This window comes from Chenopodium album, chromosome 11 (genome assembly GCF_948465745.1).
Source record: "Chenopodium album chromosome 11, dcCheAlbu1.1, whole genome shotgun sequence".
In the NCBI taxonomy this organism is placed as follows: Eukaryota; Viridiplantae; Streptophyta; class Magnoliopsida; order Caryophyllales; family Amaranthaceae; genus Chenopodium; species Chenopodium album.
In genome coordinates this window covers 55457468-55480053 of record NC_137844.1, presented here as the reverse complement: position 1 = coordinate 55480053, position 22586 = coordinate 55457468, and the positions used below count along the sequence as shown (strand labels likewise).

The window sequence follows — 22586 nt, the reverse complement described above, 5'->3', positions numbered from 1 at the left end:
AAAAAGGATTATTATTATAAGGAAGCAAACAAGGGAGAAGAAAATAATGCGGTTAAAGTGGAGGGATGCTCCACTACACTCGTGCATCTAAGCGCGCATATCTAAGCCCAAACCTTATTATTGTAAGTTGCCAATTTTGGGTTTATTTGAAAGATTATACTTGAATAATTTCAATAATTTTTAGTTGGTGGGCAAAAATTCTTACGTGTAATTAGGTGTATCAATTATTAGGCGTATTTAAAAATATATTTATTTTTGTTCATTTAACCGTACTTGTTAAATGTTTTCCTTAGATGTACCTACTATTTGTCTCTATGAATATATAGTAAAAACTGATTCTCAAATTTTGGAAATGATATTAGATTTGGCCTACGTAAAATTATTTTGTAATATTGATTTCTTTGACTATAGATTGGCCGTTGATTATTGCAATTGTTGGGGGAGAATTAAGACGTAGAGAAAGGCAAACTTTCGGTTGGAGCTAGTGAGGTTTAATAAAATATTAATATTTTGGGTAACCCCAAAAATTAAGGGGGTGTATGTATACCTGTGTAGGGTGTATCAGCCGTTTCATGAAACTTTGACTATTTAAGATGGTCTTGGTGTGATGCCCCATGGTGGTTAGTACAAGTATTATTATACTACTTTATAATTGGCGTTAATTTGCTTAGTAGATTGCACATATGTTTTAGTTGGCTTAAAAATTAAGGGACTATTTTGACCAAAGGAATTAAATAGGATAATTTGAAGACATTTAGATTACTCTATCTACTTAGCTTTAATTTTGACAGGTTATAATGAAGTTATGACAAAGTGATAGTTGTAAGATTCAAATAGCTTGCAGTTACCGCTCAAAGTATATACGGAGTATGTTACAATAGGGAGATAATTTAAACAATTCACACCTTGAGTTTCATTTTCAAGTGCTTTAGGGTGTATAATGTTGTCATATTTTCCTATCGGATGAGTTGAAATCTAAAAGTTAAAATCTTAAGGTGATTGTATGCAGTTCAACTTATGTAGCAAATAACACAAATCATATGGGTTAGCTAGTTATTACATGTATAATTTAATCATCACTCTTGTAAAGATGTACATTATTATTTTTTTTAAAAAATAAGATCACAACATAATTAAGATAGTTATATCAAATAATCTAGACAAAACTGAATCTTGATGTATATTACAGCAGCAAACTAGTACTAGTGCTACACTTTATACATCATACACACATTTGCAACAAGCATAATCATGAGTTTGTAAGTGAGATGTTGGACCCAAAAAAGCGATGAACTACTACTTTTGGGTCGTCAAATCATATTATTTGTATGATTATACTAATTTAATACTCCTAGAATGTGATTATACACTATGCTTTATTGATGCATGTTTCCTATTCATTGTTTTTGCAGTAGCAGCTAATCACAAACGTGCAATTGCCAACGAAGTTGTATGCCAATTTACACAACAAAACTCTCGATATTTTAAAACTAAGTTACCTCTATTTGGTTCCCTGGTTATCATAAAAATGTCGGTTTGGCTTCATAGTTTATGAGTTAGGACCACAGCCAGTTTGCCACGTTCGATTTTGAGCTTCATTTAACTTAGCTTTGTTTTAATTAAGGATTTATGAAATTAATGATATTATTTCATTTAATTTGGGTATAGTGCACACGTGAGAAAGGAATAAATGAAATAACTCGGAAGTGTGTGTGGTGAATATAATTAAGGATAAGAGGTTGGAATAATATGAAAAAAAAATTTACGTGGATAGTGTATGGTAACATGTATCGAAAGTTTATAAGATGTATGATGAATGAATAATGATCTTATAGGTATTTGATTATGAGTATAGTTTAGGTTCAAGAACATATACTCGATGATCATGATGTACATACAAGTTGATACATGATAACTTTATGCATTTACATAAATCTTGCCAAAGCAAGCCTATACTTGATTTAAAAGTTGTACTCTTATCATCTACAATTGTACAGGGTACTTCGTATAACATATGCATGGCTTACCATTTTGTTTCCACCAATTATCTTTCAACGTTTAATATATGACAAGGAATATTTCAAGAATTAATTTGAGCTTTACGATCTTTAATACTATGTACAAATCAGTGTAATCTTACTAATAAGTTTTCATAAAAGATAACCAATTAATCTAAAGACCTATCTAAGATTTAAAATCATCAACTAAAAGTATGATTTATTCGATTCTTCCCATTTTTTTATTCTCTGTTTTTATAGGACATTACAAACATTCCGTGCATTACACAAGTCTCATTAATCTTATTAATATAATGATGGTCAGTATAATGCTTCTACGTGGTGATGGACTGATGATTACTCTATACTCTCGTAACAAGAGCAATGATCATCAATAATCTTGCGTGTAAAAAAAGCAACTTTAGAGCATGCAGTGATCATGTAAAATAATTCAAATTTGGGCATTTGGCTTTATAGCGAGGAAAGAATATCAGCTTTAAAAATCAACTTTCTGCACTAAAACCAGTTAATGCTTAAAAAGTTAAAATGGCTGGAATCATCTTAAGCAGGCTGTAACTCACGTGACAGGAGAGAGAAAAACATAAACCTGACTACCTGAGTTCAGATTTAAGACATCCAATTGAAAGTCACTTTTCATGGTCAAATCTGACCCTGACTTTAACCTGAATGAAACGACATTGGATTGTTGTCGTTTTGTTTTTGTTATGTTCTTGGCCCACCATGACAATTGCATACTTTTGGCTTTTTTAGTGTTAGTGCTAAAGTAGATTTACACTAACAAAAAGGTTTGAGTGAGATGTAGTGAAAGGAATCATTTTTGCTTCATGATCATGAAAGTGAATACATGGTAGAAAATATGCACATATAAATTGGAAGAGATAAAGGAGATGGAAGTAATAATTCTTTCAAACCTATCCACTTAGGTCCTTACCGTTTTATTCAATCATTTCACTATATTGATGTTATTGTCATCGATTAAATTAATCTTTATTCCCTTCATTTCATGAAAAAAATACAACAATTTAATTTTTACACTTTTATTTATAGGAAAAAAATCTATGCAGCTCTAAGGGCTGTATATAAGAAACTAAAAATGAAAAAAATTGACAATAAATAAACATTTATTACACCGTTTACTCGTGAATTGTCGATAAATTCCAATTTAACAGTAAAAAAGGAAGTATATTAAATGTTTATAAGAACTGTATATAGCATTACCCTTATTTAAATGTCATATTTTTTATCAAACCTTTTTTTTTTTTTTTGTACATCTCGATTATTAGGACAATTAACAACTACTTTCACAACAACCGTTCCCGAACAAAGTTTTAGCCTAACCTGTCACATGGCTTACAATTTTTGTTGTTTGCGATCTGGTAGTTCATTGGAAAATCCTTGTCACTGAGTATTTGAGGATGTTAGTTCAAATATAGATGCTCTAAAATGACAACCATGGAGAAACAGAGCTGTAGTTTATTAGGGAGGTATATAGAATTAAATGTAAGTTGGGTAGTGGTTTTAAATTTCTTAATTATTTTTTCTGAAGAGACATCGAAAAAACATGCAACAAAGATAGATGACAGTAACCACTCATAGTCATACGGAATAGCTGTTAGTGTGGAGTTGGACAATTGAATCACAAGTAGAAAGCTTCTGAAACTACCTCTCCCAGCATTAGTTCTCTTCTGGAGAAGGTGAATAAACTCAAACAGACGTCAAAAATAAACCAAATTACAATTAGTTTGAAAAATGGTTACTCTTTAAGAGAGCATCAAAAACTGGTTTGCACTGTGAATCTGGGAAGCAATCTCAAATACTGGTTTGCACAATCAATCAATTGCAGAACTCAGACTGAAGCTATAAAATTATGCAAGCATACAAAAACTGACTCCCGACAAGGCAGACTTGCAACCAAGTGAATTCAATTGGCAATTGACGCTATTCTAATGGATATCTATTCCTCCCCAACTCAGCCATAACATAATTATGGCCCAAAGATTGCACATGGAAGCAAAGGACTCTTGAACTTTTGTGATCAAAGTATCCGATTTCAATGCTGGAATATAAGGATCAGTATGTGCTTACATAAAATCATAATCATCAACAGGATCATAACCACCAACAGCTATATCATCATCAGGCTTATCAACAAGAAGCTGCTTCTTCTTTAAGCCTGCAAGACGAACAAATAGATGTTCATAAAAAAAAAAAAATCCTGACAGGACATGTAAATTTTCAAAATGTTGAAAAAGCAGTGGACAAGCAATAATATGGGTATCCAAATCTCTTAGCAAGCTGAAGAAACCCATTTGAGTAACCAAAAAAAGGTTTATAAAAACATCCATAAGTTGGGCCTTTAACCCTAGTTGCTTAGATAATTTGACGACGGAGGGTAACTTTGAGCACTTAGAGGTGGATTTTGTTACTTTTCTAATACTAATTAAAATTATTATCAGACACAGCAATGTCCGAGTATAAACAAGAACCCAGGAGTCAACTGTACTCAAAGAGCATGTTGTAATTCATGAGCATCCTCAGGATCTAATATTTAGCGTCCTCAAAAATCATTGTAAATCAATTTTAAATACTACGGCTAGCACAACTTATATATGCATTCAAACCTAAATAAAAGAGCAACACAAAGATGACTACAGAATGTGTAAAAGATTATATTGGCCAAAAAAAATCACCATGATTCAGTATCAACAAAACTCTTAGACCACCAGCCAGAAAGCTCACAAGTTACATTACTCAATTTTACATCTCACCCAACGGGCATGATGCCTAGTACTTGAACAACAAAAAAACCCAAATAATTGCCAAATAAGCCACAGCAGACTAGTTAAGAGGCAAAATAACGAGAACTTTGGTCATATATCCAAGATTTTAAGCAAGTCTTTTAGTTCTTAACTCAATCTACTAATCCAAGGGAAGCTCCTCACGATGTCATCAAGATGGATAAGAGATGAGGATTCAGATAAGCATAGTACACAGCAGGATGATACACATGTAGATTTTGAAAAATATGAAAATACATCAGCTAAAAAAAAAAAAAAGAAAAACCAAAAAAAGTCCCAACTAATAGGTAAATTCCTTGAGGGCTCTCCTTGTGGCAATTGAGTCTATCTACAAGTGGGGTAGACAGGGTACAACTGTAAAGAAGAAAAGGTTAAAGGCAAGTGAATTGTTGAGCAGCAGAGATTGGATTTTATTCTAATATATACATGTTGGTAAACCGTTATAAGGAATATGATTTCGAAAACAAACCTACTCTTCTATGAATATTTTATATTAATATATCTGTTATGAACATTACTGGAACTTCATGTAAGGTCACAAAGAAAGCAGTAGTCCATTACATAATGAACAATTGAACTAATAAACAGGATAATCCGTCTTCAACAAAATACCTAATGAGATCTACCTCAATATTTTATAGTTTCACACTCCCTGCTCATGAAGGACAAAGCAGAAATTGATGCTTCTCAATTTCAAACCATAAGGACAAAGCAGAAATTGCTTCTCAATTTCAAACTATAAGGACAAGGCAGAAATTGATGCTTCACAATATTTTATAGTTTCAAACTCCCTGCTCATCCAGTCATAACACCAGAAAATGAAGGTATGTGTATTCCCAACCAAGCTAATTCACCTTAAAGAAGGACAAAGTAAAAATTGATGCTTCTCAATTTCAAACTATAAGGACAAAGCAGAAATTGATGCTTCTCAATTTCAAAGCATAAGGACAAAGCAGAAATTGCTTCTCAATTTCAAACTATAAGGACAAGGCAGAAATTGATGCTTCACAATATTTTATAGTTTCAAACTCCCTGCTCATCCAGTCATAACACCAGAAAATGAAGGTATGTGTATTCCCAACCAAGCTAATTCACCTTAAAGAAGGACAAAGCAAAAATTGATGCTTCTCAATTTCAAACTATAAGGACAAAGCAGAAATTGATGCTTCTCAATTTCAAAGCATAAGGACAAAGCAGAAATTGCTTCTCAATTTCAAACTATAAGGACAAGGCAGAAATTGATGCTTCACAATTTTAACTAAGGTAGAAAATTGAAACAATAGGCATGCATGTTATTTGATGCTAAGTTCCATAAAGAGGGCATATTAGAGAATAGACGAAAACACACATACGTCACACAGCTTTGGCATGTTCTTTTTCTTGTAGAAAACAGGAAATAGTGAAATATATTAGAAAACACAAATACATCACACAGCTTTGGGTCCAATTTGAGGTCAGAATTGACAAAAAATTATCGTAAATGTTTCGTCCTACTAGAAAATACCTCAATTTGCGTAAAACGAGGCATTTACGATAATTTTTTTGTCAATTCTGACCTCAAATAGGAACCAAAATACAAAAATGACCCCCCAAAAGGACCAAAATATTTTTTTAGCATGAAAATCAAAAAATTATTTTAAAAACAGTTAGATTTAACGGTTTTCTTAACGACAAGTAGAGGAAAAAAAATAGAATTTTTTCTTGGTAAAATAAAAATTTGAGAAGTTTTGGTGGTAAAAAACAATTTCGTGATTTTTTTTTAATAGTAAAAGTCAAAAAACTTTATTACTCCGTACTTGGACATTTTTCCATAGAGAGGTGATGCAATATCATTCCATGACTTTAGTAAGTTTCAAGCTTGTATGAAGTGACTGCTAATGTTGAATATTAAGCTTGAATCGAGTCAGAAATTTATTAAAAGACAGTAGAATCAACACCTTTCTAAGTTTGATGGAATCTAAAAATCTAAAATCATCTACTGTTCATAAATAAGAATTTACAAAACTCATCTCATACCACTTGTTTAGAGTACTTTAATTCAATCAGAAACCAAGATCAACCCCACATTGGACTCTTATCTTAGTTTTTAAGGGCGCAAGGCGCACCAAGTCCTTGGAGCCTAGGTGCAAGGCGCGCGCCTTTTGTAGGTGAGGCGCACTTTATTCATATAGAAAAGAATTAATAATTTCTAGTAAATAAGTGTAAAAATGAAATTATGAGAAAAGGTGAAAGGGCCATGTGATCAATAACAAGGGTTCTTCAAATTGAATTGAAGAAAACCTGCCCATAACAAAGTCTTATGGTATACTTTTGGAAAAATAAACTTACACAATAGCTATTGATGCTTTAAAACATGAAGCGCAAAATAAGGCACAAGAAAAAGCCTAGAAAAATGCGCAAAGGCGCGCGCCTTTTGTAGGTCTTTGAGCCTCAAAGAACTAAGGCGCCAACTCTTGAGCCTCACTGCGCCTAGGCACGCCTTTTAAAACTAAGACTATTATTGTATTTTCATTATACAGACAGCTAGCCATTCAGTGAATATATGCTGGTTTAAGCTTTCACTTTGCTGAGTAATAAGCAACGTAGTAAACAAATAGTACAAGACTTATTCCAAAGTTAGCTAGTCGATGTCATAAAAGGATGAAAACTACTGACAGTAAAGACAGTATTTTTAAAATGAAGAGTCATCTTTACAATCCTTTCTACACCTGACCCGTATTCCAGGTAGAAGGCAGGGAGGGAATGATACTTGTACTAAACATATTACTTGATAATCAAAACAGGTATAGGCAGCCAAACTTTATCCCCCACCACCCTACGAAAAATAAAAAAGAAAAAGGGACAAAAACCAGGTATAAAGCAATAGATCGCAAACTTTACCAACACAGATCTTACACAGAAGCATACCTGTTTTCTTTTTACCAGCATTGGCCTCTTTTTCTGCCTTCAGCTTTTCATTTGCAATTGCTGTAACAGAGGAGGCAACTTCCTTTGCATCTGCAGCTTTTAAAGAAGTTGTTGACAGCCTCATCACTGCCTTCAGTAGCCCAATATAATGGAAACTTTTCTGCATTGAGAAAGAAGTAAACCTTTAGTAATACATTCCTGCACTGTCATATCTGTCAACGAGAAGATATAACTAAAAAGTACAGAGAAAAGGAAACAAATGGAGCTGATGAGACCACACCTCATATGGACGAAGCTTATGAGAAATCAGCTCAGCGTATTCTAAAAAGTCACTTTCAGATTTTGGTATGAAGTTGTCTAAAGTCTTGTCATCACCCTTTCTAGCGAATAGCTCTGTTGTGGCCTTGTAATCTGCTTCTTCCACAAGCCTGCAACAAAAAACAAAAGCTAACTGAAATTACAATCTCAAAAATATAGCGAACTGCATCACTATCTTCAGGTTGAAAGGAGCCTACACATATTATGCAGTCACAATTAAGTAGGGCTATAATGATGCTAAAGAGATATATGTACAGGAGGAGGCAAAGTAGTTATTTCATTAATACAAATGGAAGTAAAGAGCTGACAAGGTAAGTAGCATACACATGCTAAACTAAACTTTTTATTTAAAAAAAAAAGCATCACGAAAACCCCGAAGAAATGGATTTCCCATCTTCTAGAACTTCAAAGAGTGGGTAAGAGTGTAATACCGTAAGGAAAGGTGATTTATCAGTAATTTACTACCTAGGATACGTAAGTTATTTAAATTCTAAGGTCCAATTAGCCCAATCAGATATTAGCAATTCAAATGATACGCAATAAAGTACAGATCTTGGCACAATAAACCAACTTGCAAAGTGGAAGATATAACTTTAAGTTCCAGACTATTTACTAGGTAACACCGAGTCATAAATATTGTGCATTTACATTTAGTAATTTCCCAGAAATTAATAAGTATATAATTTCATTGGAAATTACATTTTTGATAAACAATTCTTGATCAATAAGACTCATGATTCCAATTCTAAAGCAATCATAAATTTAGCCTAACTTAACAAGTAAAGTTGGGAAAACCTAATTTAGATAGCACTCTGAGCAATAGAAAGCATGAAACAACACATTGGAAGTCTTATGTCTTTCAGAACAAAAATTAATATCTTATGCATACAACTATACAAGAATGGATGATCCATTAGAATAAAGAAAAAAAAAATGCCAACCATCAAGTTAAAGTGGTCAACCAATACTAATGAATAAGGAATCAATGCTAGCCCCAGTACTTCCTTAATCTCAGGTTTTCTTATTAGAAGGTTATTAAGTGTGTCTACAATGATATAGTTCTGCAAGCAACAGATGAACAAAACAAACCTACAAGCCAGTAAAAGTTGTTATAAAAAAGGTTTCTGATTAATTATTATGATGGTATGATCCTGAAGCTAACCTTTGTTGACGCAATTTCTCTGTGACAGGATCCAATGCTGTTTCTTCCACATCTTTTCCTTTTTTCCCAGTTTCCTTTGAAGCAGCTTTCTTGGCAGGCTTTTCAGGTACTTTAACTGGTGGAGGTGCCTGAGAAACAAAACAAAAGAGCGTAGAAAGAAGAACCATGAGTAGAACTTAAGGATACTAATCAAATGTAATGATTCAAAACATACATTAGACATTGACATGTGAGACTTATTGCTTTAAAAAATCTACTTGTCATTGTCAAATTCTATCAGATAATAATATGAACTAGTAAATCACAGTTGAAAGAGATCTGAGGTTCAAAGGTCAGATACCAATACCCATAAGGGCCATAACGAACGAAAATCTACAGGTAAAGAACTAAAGATCATAAGAAAAAATATATATTGATGAAGACACTGTTCAACATTGGCACAAAATAACTCCACTGTAAACATACCTGCTCTTCCTCCTCCCAGGATTCCTTCACGTCATCATCATCAACATCTTCATCATCCCAACTACTTTTCAGAATATCCTTTTTGGCAACTTGTGGTGTGAAGTCCTCATTCTCTAAATCAATAGCATAGATTTATTACAGGTCAGGAATCCAAAAAAAAAGAAAAAAAAAACATGACCAACAACAGCAAAAGTCATGTGATCTCTTTGTATAGTATCCAAATTTTGACAATCCTATTCTCTTAAAAAATCAATGCACAAGGATTCTGTCTAACAGAGACTCTACATGAGAACAATTACTGCCTCACCAAAATAAGGATAAAGAGAAAAAAATTCTTCCCAACTGTTGAGCCCCCAGGTTTCCCTTTAAACTTTATGCAAGATATACTTTGAAAGATCACAATTATATATGTATTCATTATGTCATCTTCAAATAAGTTTGCATCTAAAATTCTATAAAATTGAATCACGATTATGAAATAAGCAAAATAGCAAGATATGTTGACACCCGATTTTTTAAACTTAAAAGACACAAGCTTTCAATTACTTTCACACATATAGTGAGCTAATAAGCTTAAGGATTAACTTCTATGTCTAAAGATCGATGACACCCGATTTCTTACCCTTAAAAGACGCAAGCTTTCGATCACTTTCACACATATAGTGAGCTATTAAGTTTAAGGATTAACTTCTATGTCTAAAGATTGATGACACCCGATTTCTTACCCTTAAAAGACGCAAGCTTTCGATCACTTTCACATATAGTGAGCTATTAAGTTTTAGGATTAAGTTATATGTCTAAATATCAGAAAATATCAATATTAATACTATTGCCATAATCTAGTAAGCCACTTTCGAATACTCAAAATAAATCCTTTTTCTCTGAAGCACTACCTACCAATTCTGAATAGTAATAATAATAATAACAAACAAATTTAAGAATAATAATCAAAATCTTACCCCAGTCGTCCTCCATGATTGTATGCTTGTTAGATGAAATCAATCAACAATTCACCACAAACCCTGAACCAAAAAAAAAAAAAAAAAAAAATCAATTCAATTAATTTGAGGAGTTCCACAGTAAAGCTAAAAAATCAAAAACACATGCAAAAATAAAAAATTACAATAATATCACGCTCAGCCTACCTCGCGAATCTCGTCTGAATTCGCGCGGTGCAAATCGATGAAATTAAGGGTCTGAAGTTTGAGTGAAGACTGCAATTGAATTTTGATTAAGTTGAATTAGGGTTTAGAGGGCGAAACCCTAGATCTAAGAATTGAAAGTAGAATAGATGATTTGAGGAAAGGAGAAATTGGGGGTTTGTTTAGTCTGGAAAAAGTTAGCGACTTTGCGAGTAGAATGGTGGAATACTAATCGTCAAAGCTGCTACGATTATCGTCTGCGCTCTTTGTTCCGGTGTCTGCTCGATGCTTTTTATGGGTTGAGATTCCTGAGACACTGCGGATTATCGCAAGCCCAACAATATATACGAGTATAATCCAGCATGGAAATTACCAATTACCAATCTTTAACTCTTATAAAAGTCCCCAAGCACCCTACTGTAGCACAAAATGAGTTCCAAATTTATTATTCCTTAGGAACAGAGAAATTACGCCCCTGCCCTTTGCCTCTCATGTTGAAGCACCAACTTTTCAGGGGTAAAATTGTCATATATGCTTCCTTCTTTGCTTGGTGTACATTTGTTTTTGACCTCTTCTCTTTCCTACCTCATCTATAGTTGCCATTGCTGAACAAGCTTCTAGAAATGAGTCTTGCTTCTCCCTCCTCTTGGATTCTGTGCAATTTCAACAAAAAAATCTCGGTTTTGATCTTCTTTTTGGATAATTTTTGAAGCGTAAGGGCTTTTCGATTTCGTTTTCTATTGTAGGTATGTTTCTATCTTTTGATACTGCAATTAGGGTTTGATTATCTTTAACAGTAGCGTAATCGAAGGTTATAGGGTTTTGATTTTTTGATATTTGAAGTTGAATTGAAACAAAACTATTATGATTTGGAGTAAGCCAAGATTATTGACGACAACTTAAATGCCGTAAAACCCAGCAAATCAATCGCAACAATTCATCCTCTTGAGAATGCTTGGACTTTTTGGTTCGATAATCTTACTGCTAACTCGAAACAAGTTGCTTGGGGGTAGCTCTATTTGACCCATTTACACTTTCTCTACTGTTGAAGAATTCAGGAGGTTTCTCTTTTCATCTTTGTTTTTCATATTAGTTTGATTGTGAATTTATTGAATTTGGTTTATTTGAATCTTTTTGTGATGTGGGTGATTGAATTTCCAGTGTTACTTCTTCGATTTTAATCTATTAAATTGATATTATATAGTATGTTAATTAAATCAAAGTGTTTCATCTAAACAAACGAAGGAGTGTGAATCTTGCTGATATAATACTTGTTGCTTAAATGTGCAGGAAGGTCAGCAAATGTTTGGGAATCTCCACCAGGTTGTCTTATGTTTTCATTTACACTTCATATATTGGTCAGGTTTGATCAAATTACCATGAACTCAGCATTTTTCTTTGCATATGCTTAGATTATTGGTTTTAATTCTTGAAGCTATGAAAAATTATAATGGAGGATTTTTGTTAAGATTATATTATGTTACTATTCTTAAGCAAGAAGAATTTATTGTGGTTTTAAGAGTTTGATATTGAAATAATTGTGTTATGAGTTTCTTGAAACAATAAAAATATGGGTTTGAAAGATAAACTATACTTAAAATAGAAACGTGTTATAAAGTGTACATATCGGGTTATGTCAAGGAACTGATAATATTTGAGGAAAAGAGGGTTGAAATGAACAAAGGTCACGGAACATATAATATTGGGTTAATCAGTTTTTTTTTATTATTATATTGATTATAATATTGTACTCCCTCCGTCCCCAAATGATAGTCCCTTATGGCATATTTTTAGTCCCAAATTGATAGTCCCATTTGCTTTTTTCAAGTACTATTAATATCAATTTTTTTTATGAAAATTCCCTCCAATTACAACAATATTTGTGCAAATTTAACTTTCCCATGTAAATTTTGTTTTTCAATATACTTTTATTACTTTCTCTCTCTACTATTTTACATACTAAATTTATCTTTTCAATGTAATTTTACTACTTTTATTTAAGTTTCTTAATTCCCGTGATTTTTGCCCATAAGAGACTATCATTTACGGACAAAGGGAGTATTTGATTATACAAAGGTCACTTATTTTGAGCGGGATTTATTTTCATGTAAAAATCCAATTATGATTGTTTTTTTCAGATGATTTTTGCTTTATTCGTGAAAAGAATAACCAGGGAAGATGGGAAGTAAATGGAAACTGAGGTGAAAAGGTTCAGAGCTGAAGTGAAAAGGCTAACAACCAGAGAAAAAGCAGCATTAGGCGAGTTTCTTGTTCTTCAGGCCTTCAGTTTTCGGTATCCTTGAATACTTTGAGAGGTATCTTACTTTGTTTATTTATGTTTTGTCCATTAATCATGTTTTTTTTTGGAATTTATTTTGGTGACTTTGAATTTTGGGATTTGGGTATTGTTAATTTATGCACTTAGACTGAAAATTTTTCCCTGAACCGATGCATTTAATATTTAATGTGAATTCAGCTCAATTTCCATTCAAGGGGTTTCCATTTCATTGAGAGGCGAGGGACGATGGACTACGATTACTAAAAATGTTAAAACCATTAAATAGTACGAGTATTGTTTATTTATGCACTTAGACTGAAATTTTCTACATGAACCGGTACATTTAATATTTAATGTGAATTTAGCTCAATTTCCATTCCATACAAGGGGTTTTCATTTCATTTGGGGGGGGGGGGGGGTGGGGCGTAGGACTATGATTACAAAAAAAAATTTCAAAACCATTTCAGAGTGTGACAGAGATAGAGAGCGGGCGAGAGAGGGGAGGAGAGAAGAATAAGGATAAAGAGAAACAGTAAAGGAGAGAATGAGAAAGGAATAAGGAAGAGAGCAAAAAAAAAAAAAAAGTGACTGTGATGGCTAAGATGTTAAAGAAAGATCGAGGTCCTCAAGGATACTAGGGAGAGAAAAGCCGTGACAATTACAGCTTTTTTAGAAGACTGTTATACAACATAATATCTTTTTAATGACATGACAAAAATATAAATTATAAAAGTGAATATCTTAATAACCATATAAGATAAATAAGGGGAGCGATGAGGAAGGATGAGAGAGCGATTAAGACGAATTTTAATAACCATGACTTATAAGATAAATGAGAGAAGGGATGAAAAAAAGGTGCGAGAAAGGGTGAGGGAGCAATTAGGACGAACTCAATTATCAAGACCACAATAGAAGAGTGAAAAAAAAAATGTCAAAACCATTTAAGAGTGTGACAGAGATAGAGAGCGGGCGAGAGAGGGGAGGAGAAAAGAATAAGGATCAAGAGAAACAGTAAAGGAGAGAATGAGAAAGGAATAAGGAAGAGAGCAAAAAAAAAAGGTGACTGTGATGGCTAAGATGTTAAATAAAGATCGAGGTCCTCAAGGATACTAGGGAGAGAAAAGCCGTGACAATTACAACTTTTTTAGAAGACTGTTATACAACATAATATCTTTTTAATGACATGACAAAAATATAAATTATAAAAGTGAATATCTTAATAACCATATAAGATAAATAAGGGGAGCGATGAGGAGGTAAGGGAGTAGCCGATGATGAGGGAACAAAAGGAGTAGAGGGAGATAGGGCTCAAATATGTGACCGTGACAATGTGAGAGAAAGAAGACAAAGATATAAGGAGCACTTAAGGAGGTCAATTATATAACCAGGAAGCAATTAACAAAAGTATTAAAAGACTTAAAATTTGTTACCATAAAGACTTGAGTGATAGAAGGAGTACGGGGAAAGAGAAGTAAAGCTGGTAGGGAGAGCAAGTGATATGGAGTGTATATGTGTTCTTTGTGTGCTAGATAAAAGTGGTAGTAACATATAACTTTCTCAAAATCAAGTGATATGGGCGTAGGACTATGATTACAAAAAAAATGTTAAAACCATTTAAGAGTGTGACAGAGATAAAGAGCGGGCGAGGGGGGGGGGGGAAAGAATAAGGATCAAGAGAAATAGGAAAGGGAGAGAATGAGAAAGGAATGAGGAAGAGAGCAAAAAAAATGGATGGCTAAGATGTTAAAGAAAGATCGAGGTCATCAAGGAAACTAGGCAGAGAAAAGTAGTGATAATTACAGCTTTTTTAGGAGACTGTTATACAACATAATATCTTTTTAATGACATGACAAAAATATAAATTATAAAAGTGAATATCTTAATAATAATATAAGATAAATAAGAGGAGCGACAAGGAAGGATGAGGGAGCAATTAGGACGAACTTTAATAACCACGGCATATAAGATAAATGAAAGGAGGGATGGAAAAAAAGGTGCTAGAAAGGGTGAGGGAGGCAGGGAGCAATTAGGACGAACTCAATTATCAAGACCACAATAGAATAGAGAAGAATAGGAAGCAAGAGGAGGTAAGGGAGGAGCTGATGATGAGGGAACAAAAGGAGTAGACAGTGACAATGTGAGAGAAAGAAGACAAAGAGATAAGGAGCACTTCAGGATGTCAATTATATAACCAGGAAGCAATAAACAAAAGTATTGAAAGACTTAAAATTTGCAACACCATAAAGACTTGAGTGATAGAAAAAGTAGGGGGAAAGAGAAGTAAAGTTGGTAAGGAGAGCAAGTGATATGGAGTGTATAAGTGTTCTCTGTGTGTTTGATGAAAGTGGTAGTAACATATAACTTTCTCAAATCAGTTTTATGGATTCGACACTACATACTCACATAGTAAGTAGCAAAGGTCTAAAAATTAAGGTCATCAAATTACCCAATTTTATTCTTTGCTCTCATCTTAGTAGAAGATTATGATGCTTTGCTGTTCGCTAATGATGAGCCTAACCCTGTACAGACTACAGAACTCTCATTAAGCATAATGTTTATGTAAGCAGTTGCTGTGAATTATCAATTTGTCATCAAACATAATGCCTCACGCGACCCAATTTTAATTTAGATATTTCTGGTTGTGAATATGTGCTCTAAAAATAATAATAATAATAATGGTAGTCAAATTGTTTTGTGAATAATGTCCATTCTATTTTTTGGCAATACCAGTTATACTTTTTTTTTTCTCAGATCCTAGCTTTAGCAAGTACTTAATCTTGCTATTGACACGATTTATAAACAATGGGGTTTTGTTCCGAATGATTGGTCCCGTTAATAACTTGTGTATCCTGTTGAATTCAACGTTTTTTTTCTCTTCAAGCGCGTATTTATACTACCAAAGTTCCCACCTATAATTTGTCTTGCAATTGTTGCTTATTATAACAGGATGAAATTAGCGTAGGCACAGTGTTTTGGGGCAAATTTTGGTGATTTACTCACCTTGTTTAATTTTGGCCCAGGTCATATTCGTTTTTCATAAGTAGATTATTATGATTGGTTATCAATGACATACTTACTAATTTTTAGCTCGAGTTGGGTCAATTTTTGTTCGAGCCATGTAATTTTGGATATTGTTTGAGATTGGTTCAAATAATTCGGGAGGGGTCATTGTTTGGAGCTATTAAAAATTGATCTTTGACAACCAATTCATCGTGCTGTATTTGTTTGTGGTTGCAGTATCATGAGGAGCAGAATTTACAGGCAGTACTGAATAGGGCATAAGAAGAAGATAAGCTATGAACAATGAGGAGTCGTTATAGCTGCACCCTTTAGATTAGACTCAAATTAAAGAGGAACCAGAGTCCGGTAATAGTATTTAGCAGTAATTATGTAATCTGATCCTCATAGATCAATAATTTAGTAATTATAAAGCAATTACAACATTGTAAATATATTAATAGCTAATAGACAAAGTTGTACTAGAGATTGTGCTGCACCTAATTTTCCTATTGTTGGGAGTAGAATATCCATTCTTTTAGTTTGCTTTTGGAGCCAACTCAATGCTCCATGATTTACCAATGCACATGAACTTACTAACATGTGCATATGCCTTATGCAAGCCTTCTAATAATCCCCACTCTAACTTCTATACCTACACATTATATACTATAACTAAACTGATTAATAGGCAAATTAACTTAAATTAATAAATAGCCTTTTTTAATATAATAATGAAGACATTATGATAAATAAATTAGTACAGTAATTAAATTCCTTATTTGGACTAGGAGTTCTTTTACTGTGATGCAAGTAGTATATCTAAGGAAGATGGAAAAGGGTGAGGAGGGGAACTCAGAAGAGGGGGGTGGCAAGTATGGATTAGCTTTGTAAACTTACTATTTCGTATATCATTATATAAGGAAGGTGGGAGAAAGCAAACTAAGGAGAGTGATAATGGTTATTTATAATATCTTTTACCCCTAAACCTTTTAAAGATATTTGCAATCTGTTTCGTTTTCTTTTTACGAAAAGTGAAGTTACAAAGTATCCAAATAAATATACAAGATATCTTATCCTTAATATTAACACTTAGATAATTATAGCTATAAAAATTTTACTTTTTTTAAACGTAAGTTTTTTTTGTACCTTTTTTTTTATAAACCATTGCTCTTCAACAAAAGCCCAAATTAAAGAATACTAAACACTTCTTATATAATCATCATACTATTAAAATGCTAATAGTCTTTTAAAACTCAATTTAACAATAATAACAGAAATAACTTTATTATTGTCATTATTAATATAGTTATTATAATTAGAGCATAAGAAACTACAACTTAAATCTTTCCATCAATTTAGTAATACTAATCGATTTATGTAATTATAATAAATTAAATTTCACTAATAATTGGGGGACTGCGCACTAATACATTAATAATAATCAAAACACATGATATCATCTAATATATAATAAAATTAGAAATTGCCAAATTGGGGGATTGCGTGCTAATTGTAGAGAGACACAACCGCGACAAAGGAGATAAATGATAGAAATTAGGAATGTGAAAATGAAGAAAGAAAAACAAGGAGGGGATTCAAGAAAGGAGAAAGAGATGAAAAGCACTTTAATTAAAAATAGACTAATTTTTTTTAAGATTATAATCATAATCAAAGAAAGGAAAGAAAAGGGGTCGATCGAGAGAGAGAAAGGGGGAAAGGAAGAGATAGAAAGGCCATGAAAGAAAGAAAGCGAGAGAGGGAGGTCGTAATTAAGAAAGACGGAGATAGAGTGAAGCCGAAAAAGAAAGGAGCCGAGGGGAAAAGAGAGAGAGAGGCCAACGAAAAAAGGAGCAAGTGTGACCTATATTTTTCAAAGATTTTTAGAGGATGGAACATGGAAAGGAAAGGAGAAAGAAAGAAAGTGTGAGAGTTTGAGCCAATAAATGAAGGATTAAATGAGAGGGGAGTAAGTGCGACCTATAATTTTTAAAATCCATTTTAAAATTAGAAGGAGTGGGGCAAAGCCATGTTAAGGGGGAGATAAAGGGAAAGAGAGAGACTGAAGATGTTTTAGGGTAATAAAGAAAGGAAAAGATGAGAAACACTACTTCAAAAGACAATTCTTAGTGTTTGATTAAAGAAGAGACTTAGAGGCTATGGAAGAGAGAAATGAAGAGGAATTAACAATGTGAAGTGAAGAAATAAAAATTGCGAGGGGCTTCTGGAAAAGAGAAAGGATAGAGGAAAAACTCTATAAATCGAGGACCACCTTTAGTATGTAATCAAGAATTAGGTAAAAAGCCCGGTACATTTTGAAAAGATTCTAAATATTGTAAAACCATATAAGTAAAGTGTGAAAATATAATGGAAGATGGAAAAGGGTGAGGATGAGAAGTTAAGAACTATGAAAGAGGGAGGGGGGTATGGATTATCTATGTAAATTTTATTGTATCATTAGATATGGAAGGAGAGAGGGAACAAAGGAAGGAAAGTGATAATGATTATCTACAAGATCCTTTGCCCCTACGCCTGCATCATTATTTACTATAGTTAAAGTGATCATTAGCCAAATTAAATTTAAGGCTTGCCACATAAAATAATACACTAACCAATCAGAGCAAAAGAAAATCGACGAACAAAATGCAACCAATTACATTAATACATAAACTACGACTAATTATACACTAATCGTCGAGACGAAATCACATTGGGGGGTAATTACAGGATTGGGGGGTAATCACATTGGGGGGTAATCACAGGAATTATTTCATCAACGAAGAAGAAAAAGATTGATGCAGAAATCTTTAGAGAACCATCTTTTTAGTATGTAATCAAGAAGTAGTAAATAATACTTTAGTTTTAAATTTTGTAAAACCAATAAAAGTCAATTGTTAATATATAGAGAATTCATCAGTTTTTTTTTTAATTATGTTTGTAAAATCATACTTTGAATTGCTTTAGAGACAGAGAGAGAGATAGAGAGAGAGGATGGGGAGGAAAGCAGGAGGAGGGGGAGAGAGCAAAAGACGAGGGAAGAAGAGAGGGAGAAAAGGAGGAAGATACATTAGGAGAATGAAATGGAGAGAAAAGGAGGGAGAGAAAGAGAGAGATAGAGAAAAAAGAGAATGGGAAGGAGAGAGAGAAGGAGGGACCTAATGAGAGGAAATCAAGAAAAAAATGGTTTGAAAGAGGAGTAATGAAAGATAGAGATGACATGTCGAAAAAGAGAGAGGGCATGTCAGGAGAGGAAAGGGCAAGAGCATGCTGAGAAAGGAAAGGGGTTAAGAAAGGAGGGGGCAAGAGAGAATGTGAGAGAAAAAAAAAGGATGGGAAGGAGATAAGAGAGAGGAGAGAGGGGAAAGGGGTCGGTAAAAGATAGAGAAAGAAAAAAGAGGGATGGCTGGAAGGGTTGGAGAGAAAAGAAGAAAAGAAAGAGAAATGGGGCCAAGTGATGAGAGATAAAGGGGTTGAAAGAGAAAGAAATAGGGCGATAAAAAAAGAAAGTAGCGATAAAGAGATTGAGTGATAAAGAGGGAGATGGGTAGATAGAAGGACCAGGAGAGAACAAAAGCAAGAGAGGGACATTGGAAGAAAATTAGAGATAGAGATAATAAGAGAGAGAAAAATAAGAGGGATCGCGGGACAAAAAAAGGGAAAAAGGAGCAAGTGCAACCTATAATTTTCATAGCTTTTTACAGGATGTAATAAGGATCAGAAAGAATAAGAAAAAGTGAGAGAAAGAATATGAGCCATTAAAGGAAGGATTAAGTAAGAGGGGGAACAAGTATGACCTATAATTGTCAAATCCATTAAAAACATAAGAGGGCGCAGGAAGACAAGACTAGGGGGAGAGAGAGAGAGCGAGAGAGAGAGAGATGCTATAGGACAATGGAAAAAGGAAGAGGAAAGAGAGAGAGAGAGAGAGAGAGAGAGAGAGAGAGAGAGAGAGAGAGAGAGAGAGAGAGATGCTATAGAACAATGGAAAAAGGATGGAAGAGGTGAGTAGTAGTTCAAGAGACCATTCTTAGTGTTTAATTGTGAAAGAGACTTAAAAGCTACGGTGGAGGCAATGTCGAAAAATCATGTACATATAAATCTCCTAATCAGAATATAAGATATGTTTTATTTGAATTATTCAATAATTCATACTAAACAACTATATAAAATACCCTACTTGCCTATTCTATCAATATAATGTATAAACACTTTAGCAAAAGAATGTAATATTTACAATTGTGTACATAGACAGATTTTTTTGTTACTAATCTCATTATATTGTTACGTTCAAGTTTAACGTATATTTGAAATAAAGATTAAGAAAGACTTAGCTTAATTGGGTCCAATTAGTCTATTACACTACTACTAATAAAAATATAAACACTAAATTAATTGATTTTCTTTCTTCATTAATTTAAACCTTAATTTGCTTTTATTTATTTATTTATTTATTTTAATCTCTAAGGCAGCTTTAGGAAAGATCAAACCATTTTTATTTCAAAGAAAAAATAAAACAAACATGCTTAAAATCTATACAAGCATAACTCATACAATGAAAAAGCTATTAAAGCTACTGCAAAAGCAAAAAAACCCACACCAAAAAATAGTGTTTTGATAGGAAAAACCAATAAATGATTGACTCCACAATGGTACACTTCATGTAGATAAGCACGTTTACTCATTAAAACTTTGACCGACAAAGCTATACACAAAAAACAAATAAAATCAAGAACTTTGAAAAACAAAAAAAAAAAAAACTAACCATCAAATAATGCCAATGTAATATATGTAAGGGAGGAGGGGGGGAGAAAAGAAAAGACTATATTCTTACTATAAATACAACACTTGCTTTTCTTATTCACAACAATGCAATAACAAAGTAGAAAGCCACAAGAAAAGCCTCAAGCCAAAATTAAATCATACACATATCCTTCACATTACCTAAGTTTCAAAATACTCAAAAAATAACCAAACCAAATAATAACTCTCGCCTTCCTCTCATCAATCAAAGATCAATTTCAGCTTACCTCAAAATACCATTACATAAAATCATTGGATAAACGGTCAGCAGCAAAGTTAGTGGTAGAATAGGGAGTTAGCACCAAAGTTCGTGGTAACTTATTCCCTAAAAATATTCTTTAGTACAATTATGTTGCAACCGGTTAAATTGACTTCGTCAACAATATATTTGTATTAGCGTTTATTAATAACGCCCAAGTTGAGCGTTAAAGCAAATGGAGTCGGTGTTTACATGAAACAAATGGAATTAACTTTCATCAAATACACCCGACACCTACCAAAAAACTTGGGAGAATTGCGCCAACATGTAAAAACCTTTAATTTTGAGGAATTTGCATGTTTGGAGAAAATGAAAGAGATTTTGTATGTAATATGAAGAATTTGCAATTTACGATCAATATAAATTTGTATTCGATAATTAGTGCATTTTTCAGAAAGAAAAAAACAAACTTTATTGCAATTATTATCCATGTCAAAAATATTTGATAGTGCTTTGTTATTATTGAATTACTTTACAATTTGCCTACAATATAAGTTTCTTTTCATTCATTCATATTTTAAGTTTACTCACACCTAAGATAATATTAAGATAACCACAAATCATCTTAATCAATAAGGAGTATCATACTACAAAGTAACATGATTTCCAAAATTTGCATGTTGTAGGATTATTAGTTGCCTTTGGGCCTAATATTTTGGGCCTAATATTTTTGTATTAAGCAGCAAAAATATTATAGAGATTATTATAGAATTTAAATAAAATGCAAAAAAAAAAAAAAAAAAAAAATGAATAAATTGATATTGTACAGGCTAACCTTTTTAAAATTTTCCTACAACTAAGCTAATCATTAGCCAAATTAACCTACATTAACACATAAACTACGCCTAATCACACACTAATCACGGAAACAAAATAACGTTGGGGGACCGCGAGCGTAGCGCGCTGGCCAACGACTAGTCACCACAAATATGGCAAGCTTTTAACCAGTCGCAATCGGTATACAATACTCCCTTCGTCTCTATATATTTTTGTCTTATTAGACTTTTAACGGTCTTTAATACTCCCTCCGTCTCATAATATAGTTCCTGCTTTTCTATTTTAGAGATCCAAAATATTGTTCCTATTTTTATTTTTGGATAGTATGTAAAGACTATTATACACTCATTTTTTTAACTTTATTCATTGTACTTCCTAAATTACCCTTAAATTTTACACATGCTTTGTATATTTTTTTTTCCGCTTTCTTTCTCTAACTTTTGTCTATAATTGTACTTTTCACTTTTATTAATGTATTTCATCCACTTTCTTTTCTTATTTCTTATTAATGTATTTCATCCACTTTTATTAATGTATAAGAATCAAGAGCCAATTAATTTGACAAGAAGCTTACAAGTTCAAATCTCATCTACCACTACAATCTCATATGAGAGAACGTGATAGGCTCTGTTCTTTTGAGCTTTTGGGCACAGCAGAGCCGCAGT

The 22586-nt window shown here is 32.9% G+C and overlaps 1 protein-coding gene and 1 long non-coding RNA gene across 5 annotated transcripts; one reads left to right on the top strand and one right to left on the bottom strand.

Annotated features, from left to right (window-relative positions):
• Nucleotides 1–3733: 3733 nt before the first annotated feature.
• Nucleotides 3734–11108, bottom strand: LOC145567824 (uncharacterized). The gene is made up of 7 exons (XM_081627223.1): nt 10814–11108; nt 10628–10690; nt 9669–9781; nt 9204–9331; nt 8004–8151; nt 7724–7883; nt 3734–4191 (listed from the first exon to the last, which is right to left on the bottom strand). The coding sequence occupies exons 2-7, from the start codon at nt 10641–10643 to the stop codon at nt 4100–4102; spliced, it is 657 nt and encodes a 218-aa protein (XP_081483349.1). The 5' UTR covers nt 10644–10690; nt 10814–11108; the 3' UTR covers nt 3734–4099.
• Nucleotides 11109–11256: 148 nt separating this feature from the next.
• LOC145569290 (uncharacterized) lies at nt 11257–16597 on the top strand. Of its 4 annotated transcripts, none has more exons than XR_014096081.1 (4): nt 11257–11556; nt 11654–11871; nt 12101–13125; nt 16326–16597. It is a non-coding gene; the product is annotated as an uncharacterized LOC145569290 (long non-coding RNA). The 4 variants fall into 4 exon arrangements; XR_014096083.1 differs by having other exon boundaries at nt 11257–11871; nt 12101–12133; nt 12949–13125; XR_014096082.1 differs by having other exon boundaries at nt 11257–11871; nt 12101–12173; nt 12949–13125.
• Nucleotides 16598–22586: the final 5989 nt, after the last annotated feature.

Excerpts from the sequence above, each read along its gene's own strand:
- LOC145567824 (XM_081627223.1), bottom strand. Across the intron at positions 8,152-9,203 it reads GAGAAATTGCGTCAACAAAG|GCTTGTGGAAGAAGCAGATT; the intron begins GTTAGCTTCAGG and ends TTTTTGTTGCAG. Across the intron at positions 7,884-8,003 it reads ATAAGCTTCGTCCATATGAG|AAAAGTTTCCATTATATTGG; the intron begins GTGTGGTCTCAT and ends TTCTCAATGCAG.